Genomic DNA, 17,463 nt, shown 5'->3' with positions numbered 1-17,463 from the left:
TGAACGCCACCTCGACGACGTTCTCCCACAGCTCCCAGAGCACGAAGAGCAGCCCCACCCGCCACGCCGCCACCGGAGCTGTGTAGGCCCACCCGAGCACAAAGCCCCAGATCGCGTGCGAGACGCTCCACTGATCGAATATGTGCTGGTCCATGTGGACGCTGCCCGCCTCGTAGATGATGGGCATGAAGGTACGGCCGCAGGTGCAGCCGAAAGACGTCCACATCTGCAGTCGAATACCAAACGGGTGGGCGCAATCGGCTTACCTTCGTTTCTTTTTCTACCAGAAGGATCTAAAACCCCTTTCACAACAGACTGGCGGCGGACAGCGGGTTGGACTGGGTAGATAAGGAAAGAAAGAAAAAAGCTGCCGGGCGAGCAAACGCGTGCATGAGCCAACAGTGTCTCCTCCTCCTCCTCTCGACGACCGCGGCCGCGCTGCGTGTGTCGCCACTGCACGCGCCGCGCCCGCTCTCGCGCTCGGCGCCGCGCATCGCGGCTGTGGCCGCTGCCGACGCGGCGGGCCAGAAGAAGCGCCCATCGCTGCGGTACATCACCGAGGCAGAGATGGAGGAGCGGGTGCTCGCTGCGGCCATCGAGCAGGGCGTGCCGGCGGGCGAGGCGCAGATGTACGCCTCCTGCAGCCGCAACATCTACTCGATCGGCTGCGTCTACCCGACCGTCACCGTCGAGAGGCTCGAGCAGCTGCTGATAGGGCCTGCCAAGGCCGGGGAGGGATGGGCGCTGCTGATGCTGCAGTGCTCGCGCGGGAAGCTGCCGCGACTTCGCAGCGAGGGCACCGCGCTCGCAAGGATGAAGGCGGCGCGAGCCGCCGCCGCACGGCGCAGCAAATAGCTGCGCGTCCGGTCCGGCTTCCTCGGTCGTGCACTCCACTTGACCCTAGGATATTTCTGTGTGTACGTGTCTCCTGTACCTAGACGTGTGCCACATTTTCACGTCCTTGCAGAACGTGGACCAGGCCCTAACTGTAAATGCGCGGACGAGCGAGGTCCGACTGTCGGTATCTCTTAGATCTCTGGACTCGCTGCTCTAGCGTAGTCTAGCCTCTACCGTCTACGGCTTTATCTCGGACCGATAAATCTGTGCAACCGTGCGTGTGTAGTGAGTGTGGCTCCTCAGACACCCAAAATACACACCGTACTTCATCCTCTTTGTGAGGCTGATTGGCTGGAAGAGCGGCCTACCTCCTCGAGCGGCGCGTCCGCCCCTGCGGTTCGCAAGGCGAGCTGCAGCTCGGGCGGCAGGCGGGAGCGGGCCGCGAGCCGCCCGACGCCGTCGCGCTCGATCGCCGTCTGGCAGTTGTGCAAGAAGAGCCGCCCGCCGCACCAGCCCAGCTGCCGCTGCACCCGGCGGCTGGTCGAGCAGTAGCGCGTGTCGCCGACGAGGGCGTGGCCGAGCGTCTTCATGTGCACGCGGATCTGGTGCTGCCTGCCGGTCAGCGGGTGGCACAGCAGCAAGGAGTAGTGCTCTAGCTTTGCGTCGCCGCCGCCCTCCCTCCCGCCCTTGCCGCCGCCCTCCCTCCCGCCCTCGCCGCCGCCACCCTCGCCGCCGCCGCCCTCGCCGCCGCCGCCCTCGCATCCTCTCGGAGGCTGCGCGGGTCGCCGGCGGCGGTAGTGCCTCAGCGGCGCCACCAGCGTCACCGCCTCTCTCCCGCGGTGGCTGGGGAAGACGCGCTCTTCCTTGGCACGCAGCAGCCGTATCTCCACACGAGCGAAGCTCAGCGCGCTCGCCACCTCGGGCGCCGCCCAATCCACCTCCTCGCCCGCCGCCAGCGCGTCGACGGCGGCGGCGGCGGCGGCGGCGGACACCCCGGCGGGCAAAGCGGTGCGCTCGAACAAGCCCTCGACGAGGCAGAGGTACGCCTATGGGGAGATATGGGGAGATTTGGGGAGATAGTGCGCTCGAACAGGCCCTCGACGAGAGGCACGCCTTGTCCACGGCGCGGCCGGCAAAGGCCGCCTTGAGCTCTTGGAAGCCCGCCTCGCCGACAGCGACCGCCAGGCAGCCAGAGGTGCCCTTGTCGAGCCGCGAGACGGCGCGGAGGTCGAGGCGCAGCTGCGCTGCCGCCGCCTCGAGCAGCCGCTCCGTGCGCACGCCCGAGGGCTTGTCGAGCACAACCCCCCGCGGCGAGGTGGCGAGCACCCGCACAGGCTCCGAGAAGGCTGCGGAAAGGGCCCGGCCCGGCCCGTCTGGCCCGCCTGCGCCGCCGTCGCCGTCGCCGTCGCCGTCGCCCCCTCCCTCTCCCTCTCCTTCGCTGCCCTCGCCCTCGCCGCCCTCTCCGCCCTCGCCCTCTCCCTCGCCCTCTCCCTCTCCCTCGCCCTCGCCCTCGCCCTCGCCCTCGCCCTCTCCCTCTCCCTCGCCCTCGCCGCCCGCCGCCCCCACCAAGTGCGCTGCGGCGTGCCTTGCGGCCGGTCTTTGCGAGGGAGTCGCGGGCAGAAGCGGAGCTGGTCGCACGGCTGGTCGCATGGTGAGCCACCAGCCGTCCGCCTAGTCGCAACGGTCTCTCCACTCTCCGCGCGTCAGCTTTCTTTCTTGAGGCGCACGAGCCACCAGCCGGCCGCCTCCTCCCCCCGCGACGCTGGACGCAGCGAGGCCCGCTCGGGCCTTCGCTCCGCAAGCGCACGCGCCAGACCGAGCAGCGAGACGCCCGGCCAGCCGAGCAGGGGCGCGAGGAACGCCTTGATCTCGGCCGTCCCTCCCAGCTCGCCGAGGAAGACCTCTCCGCCCTCGCACGAACGCCGCACCTTTGGCAACGCCGCCGACAGCGCCGCATCGAACCCGTCCAGCACCGCGGGGTCGGCGAGCGGCGCGCCTCCTAGACACTTCCCAGACACTTCCTCGACACTTCCCAGACACCTCCCAAGCGCGGCCGGCTCGCCGAGCGGCGCGCCTCCTCCCGCCCCGCAGGCGCCCAAATCGGAGTCGTGCACAAGGAGAGAGAGCGAGGATGGGTCCGCGCCGCCGCCGTCCGCGGCCGCGCCGCCGCCGCCACCGCCGCCGCCGGTGGCGGCGGCAGCGGCGGCCTTGGCGCCGCTTAGCCGCGCTGCGCCATACGTCTCTCTGAGCAGCGCGTGCAGGTGCAGCAGGAGGCTCCGGCGGCGCGCGGCTTCAAATCCAATCGCCGCCACCAGAGCGCGGTTCACCTCCGAGGCGCGCTCCAGCGTCTCGTCGAGAGGAACGTGCCGGAGCAGGCCGGGCTGCGGACTCAGCGCCACCAGCCACTCGACCCGCTGCCGCAGCCGCCGGTCCTGCGCCATCAGCGACAGGGGCACGTCGAAGGCAGCTTCCGACGCCGCGTCTCCGCCTGCGAGACGTGTCACGGACGTGTCACGGACGTGTCATGGCTGTGTCATGGCCGTGCGTCTCCCGCCTGGCGCGGCGGTATTTCGGAGGAACGTCATTCTCCGGCGGCATATGGCGCGCGCGGCGTCGAGCGCGGCCGCCCTCGCGTCGCGCTGCGAGCCGGCCGTCGGAGGCTGGAACCATCTCGCCGGCTCATAGTCGGCGGCGCCGCCGGCGAGGCGGCCGTCCGAGTCGGTGACGATGCAGAGCCACGCTTCGCTGCCACCGGCGATCGGACGAGCGTCGACGAGCCGTCGGCCCGACAACACGGCCTCCTGCTCCTTGAGCGCCTCGAGGAGGCGGAAGTCGCGCAGCGCCGAGCGCAGACTCGGGTGCAGCTGGAGCAGCGCGTCCGCCTTGAGGCAGCCACCCGCCCGCCGCACGCAGTGCGCGATTGTACGGAAGAGCTCCGGAGCTGGCGGGTGCTTTGTGCTGCTGCCCTGGCGGCTCATGCCAGTTATGTGTGCGTGTGCAGCCCTACGTGCGTGTGCAGCCTACGTGCGAGCTGCGGCGAAGAGGGGTTGGAGGTACGACTGAGCGCGCGCGAGGCGATGGCTTGGAGGGGTCCAGGTGGCCTCTGGGGTGGGGGACCTGGCGGAGCTGGGCACCGCTTGCGGCGCCTGGCAGGGGCACCCCCTGTGTGGGGGCCGGCGATTCCCATGCCGGCTCTCCGCCACAACCCCCGCCGGGAGGGAACGCTCACAGAAAAGGGCTTTTAGCCCTGTCTCGCGCACGCCCCTGACTGACGGGCGCCGCGGACCTGTTCCGCGAGCGCTCGTCAGCGGGTGGTGTGCGGTTCTTGCCGTAGTTCCTCTTCGGTCGCCTAGCCCCGGCGCCGTCTGTCGGACGCCTGCGTGTCACGGGTGCGAGCCGCTCGCGGTCCGTACGCCCGCTTGCGGGTTTCGTTCGATCGAGCCTGGGGTGTCGACGGGCCCCCGGGGGCGACGGGGGTGCTCTTGGGGGGGGTCCCCCCAGTCAAGGGGGTCTGGGGCACGCCCCAGGAAGCCCGCCGCAGGCGCCGATTTTTTCGGGCTTTTTTGACTGATTTTCATGAGGTGTTGCTACTATTTGGGGACCAGTTGAAGCCTAAAAATGGCTACAAATACCCAAGGCCAAGCCCTCATGAGCCCTCCTACGCCTCGCTTTTGGCCAGCCCTCCCAGCCCCCACCCCTCCTGGGCCCTGCCGCCTGACACCTCTATCGGTGGAGGGCTTTAGGTCACGGTCCGCACTCCCGCCCTCCCGACCCCTCCACACCCCTACAGCGGCACCCCTACCCCTCCCGCCGTTTTAGGGCCTGCCCACCCGCACTCGGTGGCAGGGGCGGCGGCAGGAGTCTCCACGATCAGTAATAAAAGAAAAAATCGCATACGAATTTCTTTTAGTTGTGCTGACAACTCAGGCCAACTCCTGCATGTGTGTATGCTGCTCGCCCTCGCGCCGCTGTCCTCTAGCGACGGCAGCCACGCACCCGCGAGGCATCTCGACGAGTTTGGCGGTCCTGCAGCAGCGGCACGCGCGACAGCTCGAGGCGGAGGGCGCCGACGGATGTGTCTGAGCCTAGCGCAGCGCGGACTCGCTCCTGTTCATAGCTGCGCAACCGCTGCGCCTCATTTTTTTCAACAGCGCCTGGGCTTGCCGCAAAATGTCGGATGGCACCGCTGGCGTGCTGCTCGTCTCCTCGCTCGCCGTCCTCTTCTTCTTTCCACTGCTGCGGCCGGCGGCGGCACGAGTCCTCAAGTGGGGCGCGATTTCCTTAGCGGTGCTCTTCGTCACCTGCCTTCTCAGCATGTGCTTCGCCGAGGTTCCGTCGCTGCAGACAGCGACTCCTCTCCACGCCGCCGTAAGGGCCAAGGCAATCGGTCGCATCGCGGAGCTGCTGCCCACGAGCGACGTCGAGGCTGGCGAGCGGACAGGCATCGGCATGTTTGAGGTTGGCCGCAGGGCGCCTCTCTTCGCTGCCGCCCTCGAAGGCCATGCAGAGATAATTGCGGCGTTGCAGGGTGCGGGGGCGGACTCGAACGCGCCGTCCACGCTCGGCTTTGGCGTTCTCGCGTCCAGGACGGCGCTGGACGCCGCCGCCGATCAGGGGCACAGTGAAGCGGTGTCGGCATTGCTCGAGGCGGGAGCTGACCCGAACGCCGCCTCGTTCTTCGGTCTCGGCCTACTGCTCTCGGTGATGCCGCTGCACAACTCGGCGAGCGGGGGCCATACCGCTACGGTGGCGGCGCTGCTCAAGGCGGGAGCAGACCCGAATGCTCTTTGGCCCTAGATGCGGAAGGAAGGGTGCGGGATTACAGTACCACACTCCGACGCGCTCGAATTTTGTCCTTCCCCACAATTCGGCTGTATGCATGGCAGTCGCCGATACACTGTGCTCGCGATGCTCTGGGTATCCAACGTATCCACCCCCGGAATCCGCCATCACATGCATCATGCAAATCGGCAGGCGCTGAGCACGCTCGGCGCTGGACTCCTCACTGTGAAGACGCCGCTGCAGATCGCCGCCAGCAAGGGACACACGGACGTGGTGGCGGCGCTGCTCGAGGCGGCTGCTGTAGTAGAGACGTGCATGGATGAAGACGGCCACCTCTCAGAGGGACGGGTAGAATTGCTCGTAGTAATAGTTAGTCAGCCACCTCATTCAACCCCGGGCGGGCGCAAGGTCAGAGTATGTTGTGCTCGTGGGGTGTACTTACAACGTGCCAAACTCAACTCCTTAGGCGGGCGCCGATCCGAACGCCCCGCCCTCGGACACGCCTTTGGACGCTGCTGTCGAGAAGGGGCACGAGGGGACGGCCGCCGTGCTGATGGAGGTGAGATCATCCGAGATTGCCCGAGATTACCCGAGGCGTTGCGAGGCTGCCGGGGAGTTCCCAAGATTACCCGCACACTACCCAACATTTTAGCGTGCGATGCCGTTTCCTTTGCCATTGTACTGCTCTGGCAACCCCTCTTATAGGCGGGGGGCGTGCACTCGACTCCCGTCTCGCGCGGCCTGAGCATGCTGCACACGCTCATGGCGGGCTTGCTGCTCGGCTCGCTCATTCCGTGGATGTAGAGATGCAGATGCAGGAGCCACTGCAGCCTCTATACCGGGGTGGGCGCCGCTGTCTCGTGTCTGAGCCGGCTGCATACATCGGTCATCGCCCAGCCATCTTGGTAGGGCAATGACTAATTTCAGAGCGCCGAACGAAGACCAACTCGCCGGATTTAGAATTTATTTGCTATATTGATTGGGACGCGGGGTTGTTTTCAATTTTGTGAAATATCAATTTTGAATTCCATCGCAGTTTTTGGGTTTTATTCCTGTCTGTAACGTGGCAGGGGCCCAGCCCCCAGGACGCACAAAAAAAAGTCAAAGTCTCGGTTAAGCGCAAGACCAAAAGGGAGCCAAGACGCGCCCCCCAGCCCGGTTTTGGGAGTTAGCCTGGAGTGCACTTCGTTCTGATCATCACCTTTGCGTGGCACGATGATGAGAGCGCCCGCCGACAGCAGCGAGAGCTGTGTTTCTGCTCATGTACAGCCCCTTTGGGGGCACTACCGCGCGGGCAAGAAGCCCCGCGCGTCAGCAAAACGAGTATTTGGAGCAGCTGACACGGGTTAGGCCGAATGAATTTCTCTTGCAGCGCACCCTCTCTTGGTGCTCTGCCGCTAACGGGCGCTTGGAAGCGAGTGCGGAGCACAGGCTGCGCTGAGCACTGTGCCCACGCCTGTGCACGTCGCCGCCGCGCCCAGACGCTGCACCGCTTTGAGCCGACCGGCTGCGTGCTGCCTGCATTGGACGACCTGAGGTCGGTGCGTGGCCGCGTGATGCTGATCGGTGACTCGACCTCGCGTTACGCCTTCGACGAGCTTGTAGCGTGGCTGCGGCGGAGGGGCCAGCCTCTCATGTGCAGGAATACCTCGCAGCCGAAGTGGACGCTTCCAAGCGGGCGGCAACTGCGTCCAGAGCATGCGGCGGTGGTGCTCCTGGCGGTGCGCCGTCGCCTGCCCTGGCACTGAGAGGCTGCCCCGTCCACCAACCGTGCCCCAACGCCAGGCGGACGATCGGTATGAGCGGCCTCCTCTCGACTGTCGCCACGGCAGCCTTCGACTCTCCTCAAGGCGACTCAACTTGTTGCCGGACGCATCTGCCCCCGGCGCCGCGGCCGCTTTCGACGACCTATTCCGGCCAGTCTCGGCGGCGCCTGGCCGGCCTCGCGGTGCCCACCGCAACCTCCGCGCCGTCCTCCCTCCGCACCTCTCCACCACCGCATTGGTCGCAGGCATCGCTGTCATTCAGTCCGGCCTCTGGCTGGCCGCTCTCGCGCGGCACCCCGCCTTTGCATCGCGCGGCGGTCGCGAGGCGCGGCGCGCGGCGGCACTCGAGGTGTTCCACGCGAGCGCCGGGAGCTTTCTGAGGCTCGCCTGCTCGAGGAGAGACTGGCCGCGGCTCGTCTGGCAGCTCCCTCTGCCTCAGCACTTTGACACGCGCGATGGGGCGTTCCGGTCGGAGGCGGCGCTGCGGCCGTGCGCACCGATTGAGAGCTCTGCCGCTCACAGCGCGTGGGAGCGTTTGGTGGTTCCGATCGCCAAAGCGGCCGCGGCCGCGGCCTCGGAGCGCCCTTGCGCGCAGCCGGCCGTGCAGCTCGTGCGAGGCTTCTGGCCACTTCTTGCGAGGCACGGCGACCACCCCGGAGCACACAAGCCGGGCGGCGCCGCCCGCCGGGACTGCTCCCACTGGCTTCCGTGCTCGGGGGCGATGCATCTGCACCTGCGGCTGCTGCTTGCCGCAATCGCCGAAGCACGGCTGTCAGCAGCGCTCAGCAGGGTGTGATGTGACACTGATGTGCTGCATGTCGCTTGTCGGTCCTAAGCCAATGTGTGTCGCAAAAGTGTGGCGCCAGGGCGCAGGGGGGCTCGTTGACATTTGAATAATACACACTAAGACCTAATACGGCTCTGTTCTCCTCTGACAACGTGGGCGCAGGGCCACACCGAAAGGTGGAGAGGACGCCGCCCCAGCCGGCGGCGGCGCGCCCTGGGGCGCTCACTCCTCCGCCACGACGGCCACAACCATCTGCACGTGGCCCTCCACGCCGGCGGTGACGACGTCCCCGGGCCGGAGCCGGCCGACGCCCGCCGGAGTGCCGGTGAGGAGGACATCCCCGGGCTCGAGAGTCATCACCGACGAGCAGAAGCGCACCAGCTCCTCCACCCCGTGGATCATCTCGGCGCAGCTGCACTCCTGCCGTCGCGTGCCGTTGACGTCGAGCCACATGCGCAGCTCGCGCCATGAGCCGCCCTCGGGCAGCAGGAAGGGCGTGGAGAGGGGGCAGTACGAGTCGTGCCCCTTGGCGACGCTCCACGGCATCCCCGCCCTCTTCGCCTCCGTCTGCTCGTCTCGGTCGGTGATGTCTAGCGCGAGGGCATAGCCCGCGACCGCCGCTGCAGCGGCAGCGTCCGTCGGCAAGTGGCGGCAGCGGCGGCCGATGACGACCGCGAGCTCCAGCTCGTGGTGCACTCCAAAGTCGGTGCCGCATCGGCGGCGAGGCCGCCTGGCGGGGTCGCGGAGCACGAGCGGCTGGCCTGGGAAGGCGTAGGCCGTGGTCGGCTTGAGGAAGAGGACCGGCTCGGGCTGCTCCTCCACCCGCCAGTCGGGGCTCAGCTGCGCGAGCTCGGCGATGTGGTCGCGATAGTTCTTGCCGACGCAGATGATCTTCTTGCCGCTCCGCACGAGGCCGAGCAGCCCTTCGGAGCCGCCGCCGAGCGCGAGCACCTTTGCAAGAGCGGCAGCGCCGCCGACGGGATCGGCGAGCGTGCTGGCGAGGGTGCTGGCGGACTCGCGCACCCGCTTGAGCAGCCGGTCGCTGAATGCCAAGTAGAAGGCCGCGACACCGCAGACGGCGCCGCTGGTGAGCGCGCTGCCGACAAAGATGCCGATTGTGAGCGAGAGGCTGGTCTGCTGCAGGCCGCGTAGCACTAGCTGCTGCGGACTCGCGAGAACGCCGGAGAGGGTGGCCTGCGGCGGCATATACACACGGGGCAGCAGCTACTGATGCCGCGTCGAACTCAAGACTCTCAAGAAGAAAAACACCGGCGCCCGCGAGGACGCCACGCCGCCCCTTGTTTGGTGTGTCCGTTTTATTTATTTATTTATTCGGCACGCCGCCAAAATCTCTGTGTGGTGGCGGCGTGCCGTCCTCCCATCCCTCCCTTTCCGTCCATATTTTCTTTCTTTCTTTTGACACGCCGCCCGCGACGTGGAACGTCAATTCATGTTCGAACGGCCTCCGGGATTCAAACAAAAATAGCCGGGCCCCTCTCGCAACCCCTCCGACCCCCCGGGACCCGTGGGCGTCGAAGGGGCGCTCTCAGGGGGCCGTTCTGAGTTCATGCTACCACGAAACACAACAAACTCTCTCCCTCTCCCGAAACACACCACTGTGCTGCGTCGAAGCACCGGGCCCGAGACCGACCCTGGAAGCGATGTGCGCCTGCTTACTCTAACGCCGGGGCGCTGGTTGCGGCCTTGCGGCTGGTCGCGGCCCTGGTGAAGGCGGCAGCAAAGCGGGTCTTCGTTTGCGAGAGTCTTTTTTGGAAGCTGCTACAGCTGCTACAGTGGGTTGCGGGCATTAAGAAAACGTACCATTAAGAAACCACGCCGAGCGATTTCCGCAAAAATCTAAGAAACCACGGCGCGCCGCAGGCGCGGCCCCGAGAAAAGGCCAGACACGAGTGTGAACGGGAGGCCCAGCTCAAAATTTCTCTTCGCCTGCGGCGCGCGCACTTGTCACTTTCCAAGTCTGCGGTGTTCTGAGTGGATGGAGTGAATGGAGGCGTGTGTGCGTCTTCCCGTCATCCAGACAGAGAGCCGACTCGGCGGCAGACTCTGGCATCGCCCTCGCGGACCGCAGCTTACCTCTTACCTAAAAATCCTTCGGGCCGGCGCTCTGGCTTGAGTGCCCCGGCGGCCGGAGCTAAGAAACCACGGCGTGGGGTGGATGAGGGTTGTGGAAAGGCTTAGAAACGGCGGCGTGCCGCGGGATCCTGTTTTCCTAATGCCCGCAACCCACTGTAGAGCTATCTCTCTCTCACAGCACACTGGCACGACAAGGGCGCGGACTGGCGCGGACTGATAAGAAAAATGGCCGCGCTGCTCTTCGCTCTCGCGTCTGCCTCGTTCCTCCACCCCACCGTCCCGATTCGCGCCTTCACCACTCGGTCCGTCCAGCGCGCCTCCGTGCCGCTGGCGCTCAACACTGGATCGTACCGCATTCTTTCGCCGTGCACAGACGAGAGCGTGCTGGAGGCGCTAGTGGACGGCAGCAGTAGTGACACCACCGGTCACTGGGTGGTGATCATGCCCGGCCCTCTCTCGCTTGGACCTCCGCCCGACTCGCAAGTCGTGCCGGAGTTCATCGCCAGCTATGACAAGCCGGTTAGAGACGGCGAGGTGCCACTCGCCGCCGGGCGGCTTCGGATCGGCGCGCGGATGGTCGAGCGCTTCTCCTGCAGCCTGCCCAAGGAGGACCCGCGACACCTGGAGCTTCTCGGCCTCGTGCTCGACTCTCTGCTCCTCGCGTGGCTGCGGGCGCCTTCCAAGACACTTCCGCGACAGTTCCGATCCGAGGCCGCTCCGAGACAGCTCCTTGCCTGGCTGCAGGCGCTACCGACGGCGGCGGCCGGTTTCGAGGAGCTGGGCGCCGCCGCCAACCTGCACTCTGCCGCGGTGACCTTTCCGAGAAGCTTCCGAGAGAAGGCGGGAGTGGGCTGGCCAGGCCGGGGTTGCCCTATGCCGCAACGTGCCCCTCGCCTCAGGTTGTCGAGCGCGTAGGGTTTGCTGAGCTCGAGAGCCCCGACCTGACCAGCCTCGGGCGGGGCGAGAGACAGCCGAGAGATAGCCGAGAGATAGCCGAGAGCCGAGAGACCGCCGAGAGCCGAGAGACAGCCGAGAGCCAGCCGAGAGCCAGCCGAGAGATAGCCGAGATCGAGCTGCTGGTGCTCCACGCCCAAGCGACTAACTGCGTGCACTTTGACTTCGCTGCAGGCGAGCCCATCCGGACGCACGGCGCGAGGCTGCCCGCGGCGATCGTCGCCTACGAGCACCGGCCCGCGCGTCTTTTCGCGGGAGAGCAAAGCCTCGCCATATCTCGCCGGATCTCGCCACGATGTTTCGATAGGCTCGCGCGGCTCGACGCGGGAGACGTCGAGGCGCGGACGCGGGGAGATGCTTGCGAGCCGCTTGGGAGGGGGGAGGGGGGTGCAGGGTCCTCTGCTCACGCTCTGAACTGCTGGTGTCAGCTCTTGCCTGTCTGGGTGTGGAGATGCGAGGGTTGCGTGGGCCCTTGCCCCACCACCTCTGTGAGTGCGGAGACGTTTACCTCATCGACCTGGCCTTAGGCGCGGGCGGCAGCCCAGCGCATCCTTGACGCACTCAGGGCGCAGGAGGCGCCCGCCGGCGGCAGCGGCGAGGCCGCACCGCCGGTCGCCGAGGACGACGATCCGTGGTCCGCGATGCGCGCTAGCTCGGGGTATTGAGATGTGCGAGAGGTGTCTGGGGGCGGGTGGCCGCCCTTTTTGCGCTTTCGTGCCAAGGGCCCGGGGCTTTCGAGAACGGCGGCGGCGTGTGTCCAAAATGCGTCCAACGAAATGTGGTATGTGCTCGCTCGCGCTCTCGAGAGGCGAGACGAGCGAGGAGAGAGCCCCGGAGCCGGACTCGAGGACCTTCCCGCTTCCGAGACGCGTTCCTTACTGTTCTATCTTATTTCACAGGAAGAAGAAGACGGGAAGTGGGTCGGGCCCGAGCAGGACGCGGGGGTCTCCAGCAAGCGCGGCCTCAGCCGCCGCCGCCGCCGCCGCCGCCGGCAGGGGCCGGCTGCGACTCTTCCTCTGGAGCGCACGCTCGTCCCGCGAGAAACCGGCAGCAGGGAGCGGCCCGACGCGGGCACACCACCGCTCGCACGCCTGGGCGGCGCCCATCGCAGTGTATCTGGCGCCACAGATGTCACACCGCCAGACTGGACCCCCCACAGCCGCCCTCGCAGCCGGTGCAGAGGCGAGCCGCTTGGCAGCGAGAGAGGCGGCGGTCGCGATCTCCTTGCGCTCAGAGGACGAAACTTTGGCCACCGTGGGCCCGTTCCTGCCGTCTGAAATGAGCCCAGCGTACTCTCCAAGTGACGCACTCGAGAGCTTGCTCAGGGGCACCACGATCACGGGCGGCTCTCCTTCATCCGTTCGTGGCAGGTCCGCAGAGAGGTGCTTCGTCGGTACGGCCGTCACAGCATCACAGGTACGGCCGTCCTCCTTTGCACACCTGCTGAGCCGTCGGCGAGAACGGTTGTAGGTCCACGGCATCCCATCTGCCGCGTTGCAAACATAACGGCAACTTTGGTTTCAATCGATGAAGCGGCGTTCCATCTGCTCTTAGTCATCAACGTTTTGATGGCGGCAACGGCGCGGCGACTTGGTGATTCCTTGGTGCCGGTTTCATGCCGGGGCGAGTTTGTTTTGTTTTTCTGGGAAGTTACAAGAAAAATACTAAGGTGCCAAGCGGCGTGCGTGCGTGGGTTCTCAGTCAGGTCGGGGAGAGTTTTGTGTCAGGTCGGTAGGCAGGCTCTCTCGTAGGTAGGCAGGCCCTCTACACCGCTTGTGACTGTGAATGCATCCAGGAGTGTAGACCTTACACACTTGGTTCTTGTTTGAAGTTTAATGGAAACGTGCTCAAAAGAAATGCGGGAAAACTTGCTCGCCCCGGAACCGAACCACGCCGCGACGGGCACACCCAAATAGTAGTCATCCGTTGCGGCGCGACAAACTCGACGTCGCTCGCCGCCGCAGTCTACGCCATCGCTACTGCCGCCGCGGCCGGCGCGGGGCTCCCGCCACCGGCGTTCGTGATCAGCGGGGGCTGTGCATCTGAAAGAGGAAGCCCGTTTGACGACGTCGAGTACATCGCTGACGGCGACACCACCTCGGGAGTGCCGCACTACCACGATTCCTCGTCGTCGTTCCACATATACTGGGACCCTGCTTGCGACGGTGGCGGCCTCTTTCCTGCTGCCTGGCTGGTAAAGAATGGCTCTCATGCTCCAGCCTGCAGCTATATTGCCGCGTTTGTCTCCGACAACTCCTACTCCCCGCCGCTCGGCACTGAGACGTGGCGTGTCAACTGCGATGGTTACAACTGGGCCGACATGGATCTGACCCTGACGCATCCCTCACCGTCACAGCCACCACCTCCGCAACCGCCTCCGTCGACACCACCTTCTCCACCGCCTCCGCTTTCTCCACCGCCGCCTTCGTTGCCACCGCTGGACACGGTGCCTTCCATCTGGTTCACCGGAGGCTGCTCTTCAAACGGCACAAGCGCTGTCGACAACGTGGAGTACGTCGCTGGCGGCTACACCGCCTCGAGAGCACTATTCTACCACGACGCGAACGCCTCGCGTAAGTTCTACATCTACTGGGACCCCGACTGCAGCTGCGGCGGTGACCCTGCCCGCTGGATCGTGGATACTGATGCACCGAACACTACCGCTCCGTGCGACCTCGACGGCGACGGCGAATGCAGCGACAAGGCCCACATCGACTCGGACGAGCCCTCCCTGGAGATCGGCACAAAGGCTTGGTGGGTTGACTGCGACTCCGAGCCCAACAATCTGACGACGGCATACTCCTCCCCGCTGCCGCCGTCTCCGCCGTCTCTGCCTCCAGCTCAACCGCCGCCGTTCCTTGAACTGCCGGCGGAGGCACTCGGTTCCAATTACTTAGGGAGCTTCCCTACGCGGTGGCTGCCAGCTTCCCCACACGCCCCGCTGCCGCCGCCACCGCTGCCGTCGCCTCCTCAGCCCCCGCAGCGGCCGCCACCGCCGCCGTCGCCTCCTCAGCCCCCGCAGCGGCCGCCACCGCCGCCACCGCCGCCGTCGCCTCCTCAGCCCCCGCAGCGGCCGCCACCGCCGCCGCCGCTGCCGCCGCTGCCGCCGCCGCCGCCGCCGTGGCCGCCACCGCTCTCACCACCACCTGGATCGCCACCGCTGTTGCCCGACCTCAAGCTGACGCCGTCGACGACCGAAGCCATCGCTGCTGCCACCGCAACCGCCGCCGCCGTCGCCTTGCTCGGCGCGTTTGTCTTCTACCTGCTACGCCGCCGCCGCAGGGGCCGTCGAGAAGCAAGTGGTGAGCAGGTCGAGCCGACAAACAGTGAGATTCACAACAAGATGCTGCAGGCCGCGGGATCGCTGGTCGGCGGCCTCGATGCGGCGCGCGTGCTCTTCGCCGCCGAAGGGAACCGCTTCGCCGCAGCGCCGCGCGAGCTCGTGTTCGGGCGGCCGGCACAGGCGGCGCTGGGGATAGAGCACTATATGTGCGTGGCGCCAGAGGTTGTGCCGCAGGGGCTGCTCGAGGGGACCGCCGCCATCGTCCGAGAGGTGACTGCCAGCAGCACCGACGCCGACCGCGAGTGCCTGGATTACGTCTTGCACGCCGAGGCGGGCTCGAGCGAGCGGACCTACCAGGGCGGGCTGAAGCGCGACTGCGACGCGTGTGGCGGCGTACTGGAATGCCGCACGGTGACTAATAGCAGTGGCAAGGCGCGGGGCATGCGGCTGGAGGACTTTGTATCGCACCCGAGCGCGCGGATCGCGAACCTGACCGAGGCGCATGTGGTCGCCCTCCGCCTCTACACGACGCAGGCGCTCTTACTCTCCCCTCGCCGCTGTCGCCTTCCTTCTCGCCCTCATCCGCTCGCGCCCTCTGTCCGACCCTGCAGGCCTACCGTTCGATCAACAACCCGCTGCGCGACAAGGAGCGTTTCGAGCGCGGCGAGCCGCACCCGCTGCCGGTGACAGTCGCACTGCTCCGCGATGCGCTGGGCAAGCTGCGAGCGGTCGAGGCGGACCGGCACTCTGCGACTCCAAACAAAGCAGTCCGCCGTGTCGAGCTGTACCGCGGCATGAAGGACGTGACGGCGCCGGCCGACTTTATGGCGCGGGGGGGCACTGAGCTCGCGCCCATGAGCACGACGTCCGACCTCGCCGTCGCGATGCGCTATTCTGCGAGCGTCAAGGCGGTGCTGCTGCGACTCATCACCGACTCGTTCATCGAACGCGGCCCCGACATCTCCTTCCTCTCCGCCTTCCCCGGCGAGGCGGAGTTCCTCTTCCCGCCGCTGACGTACCTGCAGCCGACGGGGCACGTCGAGACGGTGGAGGTCGAGGGGCTGGCGTACGAGGTGGTGGATGTGCGGCCGCGGATCTGACCAGCACCCACCAGGGGCGTGACCGTGACCGCGACCACAAAATTGACATATTTGACTCACAACAGTCAATTCAGTTTTTAGATAGGCCTGTATTGCTATCCGGGTTTCCGCGTTTTTGTGCAAAGGAATTGTTTGTGCGGGCGAGCGTCAGGGGAAAAGAGAAAAATCAATAACCCCGACATGGAGACAACGTCCGTGCGCGCCCCCCAACCAAAAGCAAAACCGCGCTCAGCACAAGCGCCTCGCATCTCACCACCACTACTGCTAACACGGGAGGGCGCTTCTCCCACACGCCACGCCGCGCCAACGGCCAGCCGACACCGCCACCACCGTCGCCGCCACCACCACAGTAATCAGTACACCGGTACACCACGCAGACCTGCCACCCACGTGAGGGGAGAGGGGGGCCCCTCCTCGCAGGCTGATCGCCGCCGCGACGGCAGCGCGACCACTCGGCCAGAGGTCAGCCAAAGCCCTCGCTTGTCGGCGCACTCGGCGCATCGCGCCTCGCGTCTACTTGGCGAGGGCGAAGCCGAGCCGGTTGTTGCCGTAGTCGAACTTGGTGTAGTACTTGCGCAGGAAGACATCGCCCAGGATCCAGAGCGGGCCTGCAGGCAGGGGCGCAGAGGCAGTTCGGAGAAGGCTCAGGGAAGGCTCCATGCCCGCCCGAGGGCCGTGCAGAGCGGGCCGCGCGGGGCAATCTCGGCTCCTTTCCGGCTCCTCTCGGCTCCCTCTCGGCTCCTCTTGGCCCCTCTTGGCTCCTCTCGGCTCCTCTCGGCTCCTCTCTGGCCCTCTCTGGCCCTCTCTGCTCCTCTCTGCTCCTCTCTGCTCCTCTCGGGTAATATCAGACCGCGCGGCGCGGGCACGTCGATGCCCATGATGCCGAGGAGGCACTCGGTCTGGCCGCCCGCCTGCGGGGAGGAGGGGCGGTGGAACAGGCAGAGAGGGGGGGGGGGGGGGGGGGGCCTTTTTTTATCTCCCTCAAAAAAGGCGAGGAGCGATTTCCCTCCCTCAAGGCGTCGGGGATGCGGTCTCGGGCGCTGTGTGCACTCAGAGCTCCAAAGGCTGCTACAAAGGCTACTCCATGTCCACAGCTCCCTGTCCACACCGCGCCGCCCCCGTCCTCCTCTCGAGTGGCGGTCGGAAGACTCCGGCCGGTGATCTGCATCTACAGGCCTCCGTGCCGGTGTCCGCGATCGCCTTGATCTCGCCCGAAAAGGCCTTGCCGCCGACGGCCACCGCCGAGGCGGAGAACTGCCAGTAGCCGGGCGTGGTGACCGGCGTGTACGTGAACTCGCCGCTGTAGAAGGTCGGGTCGACGCCGCCGAGGGTGAGCTCGCCGCCCTTTGGCGCCGAGGCGTCCTTGGCGAGGTAGAAGGCGAAGACCGCCTCCGCGATCTTCTTCGTGCGGACCGCCTCCTGGAAGAAGGGAGGCATACCGTTGACGGCGATGTTGGGGTAGCCAAAGCCAAGGATGCCTGCGGGACGTGTCGCGGACGTGTCATGGACGTGTGGGGGACATGCCCGGGTAGCCGACGCCGAGGATCGCCGTCGAAGTGCGCGGCGACGAAGGCGACGCCGGGCTCCTTGACCGCCTGTGGACGTGTCGTGGACGTGTCCGTGGACGAGTCGATAGCATGTGCGGGCGCTGCTGTCCGTTGAGTGAAGCCTCTGCGAAGAGGAGCGAGTCGACCGTGACGTCGCCAAGCGTCACCTGCGCGGGGAGGGGTCCGAGGCGGTTCGGGGAGGGGGGAGGAGAGGGTCCGAGAGGGTCGAAACGGGAAGGCCATCGAAACAACGGGATGGCAGACCAGGAAGTGTCTCGGAAGTGTCTGCGAGGCCGCCGCACCGTGTCGGCTG

The 17,463-nt window shown here is 66.6% G+C and overlaps 7 protein-coding genes across 7 annotated transcripts in view; 2 read left to right on the top strand and 5 right to left on the bottom strand.

The window, feature by feature from the left end:
• Window positions 1-1,074: 1,074 nt before the first annotated feature.
• On the bottom strand, window positions 1,075-2,487 carry EMIHUDRAFT_216495 (hypothetical protein; the record flags this gene model as incomplete). The annotated part of the gene is made up of 5 exons (XM_005762230.1): window positions 1,075-1,101; window positions 1,206-1,449; window positions 1,858-1,883; window positions 1,960-2,172; window positions 2,476-2,487. The coding sequence occupies 5 exons, from the start codon at window positions 2,485-2,487 to the stop codon at window positions 1,075-1,077; spliced, it is 522 nt and encodes a 173-aa protein (XP_005762287.1).
• A 739-nt stretch (window positions 2,488-3,226) lies between these two features.
• Window positions 3,227-3,815, bottom strand: EMIHUDRAFT_216494 (hypothetical protein; the record flags this gene model as incomplete). The annotated part of the gene is made up of 2 exons (XM_005762229.1): window positions 3,227-3,269; window positions 3,418-3,815. The coding sequence occupies 2 exons, from the start codon at window positions 3,813-3,815 to the stop codon at window positions 3,227-3,229; spliced, it is 441 nt and encodes a 146-aa protein (XP_005762286.1).
• Window positions 3,816-5,007: 1,192 nt separating this feature from the next.
• EMIHUDRAFT_105579 (hypothetical protein) lies at window positions 5,008-6,423 on the top strand (the record flags this gene model as incomplete). The annotated part of the gene is made up of 3 exons (XM_005762228.1): window positions 5,008-5,166; window positions 6,086-6,178; window positions 6,325-6,423. 3 exons carry the CDS (start codon window positions 5,008-5,010, stop codon window positions 6,421-6,423), a joined length of 351 nt encoding a protein of 116 aa, XP_005762285.1.
• A 1,846-nt stretch (window positions 6,424-8,269) lies between these two features.
• Window positions 8,270-9,405, bottom strand: EMIHUDRAFT_438072 (fumarylacetoacetate hydrolase). Its single transcript, XM_005762227.1, has one exon. It carries the CDS (start codon window positions 9,376-9,378, stop codon window positions 8,395-8,397), a length of 984 nt encoding a protein of 327 aa, XP_005762284.1. The 5' UTR covers window positions 9,379-9,405; the 3' UTR covers window positions 8,270-8,394.
• Window positions 9,406-10,491: 1,086 nt separating this feature from the next.
• Window positions 10,492-11,885, top strand: EMIHUDRAFT_216490 (hypothetical protein; the record flags this gene model as incomplete). The annotated part of the gene is made up of 2 exons (XM_005762226.1): window positions 10,492-11,076; window positions 11,748-11,885. The coding sequence occupies 2 exons, from the start codon at window positions 10,492-10,494 to the stop codon at window positions 11,883-11,885; spliced, it is 723 nt and encodes a 240-aa protein (XP_005762283.1).
• A 103-nt stretch (window positions 11,886-11,988) lies between these two features.
• EMIHUDRAFT_358473 (hypothetical protein) lies at window positions 11,989-12,888 on the bottom strand. The gene is made up of 2 exons (XM_005762225.1): window positions 12,691-12,888; window positions 11,989-12,613 (listed from the first exon to the last, which is right to left on the bottom strand). The coding sequence occupies exon 2, from the start codon at window positions 12,324-12,326 to the stop codon at window positions 12,114-12,116; it is 213 nt and encodes a 70-aa protein (XP_005762282.1). The 5' UTR covers window positions 12,327-12,613; window positions 12,691-12,888; the 3' UTR covers window positions 11,989-12,113.
• Window positions 12,889-15,737: 2,849 nt separating this feature from the next.
• The window catches only part of EMIHUDRAFT_358471 (hypothetical protein), a gene marked incomplete at its 5' end in the record, with an annotated part of 2,799 nt that continues 1,073 nt past the window's right edge, over window positions 15,738-17,463 (bottom strand). The window contains 4 exons of the mRNA XM_005762224.1: window positions 15,738-16,211; window positions 16,454-16,609; window positions 16,776-17,081; window positions 17,113-17,198. Coding sequence (XP_005762281.1) covers window positions 16,117-16,211; window positions 16,454-16,609; window positions 16,776-17,081; window positions 17,113-17,198 — 643 coding nt within the window. The remainder of the gene's footprint in view (window positions 16,212-16,453; window positions 16,610-16,775; window positions 17,082-17,112; window positions 17,199-17,463) is intronic.

Source organism: Emiliania huxleyi, assembly GCF_000372725.1.
Source record: "Emiliania huxleyi CCMP1516 unplaced genomic scaffold EMIHUscaffold_69, whole genome shotgun sequence".
Taxonomy (NCBI): Eukaryota; Haptophyta; order Isochrysidales; family Noelaerhabdaceae; genus Emiliania; species Emiliania huxleyi.
The sequence above is the reverse complement of the archived record's forward strand: the minus strand, read 5'-3'. Positions and strand labels throughout refer to the sequence as shown.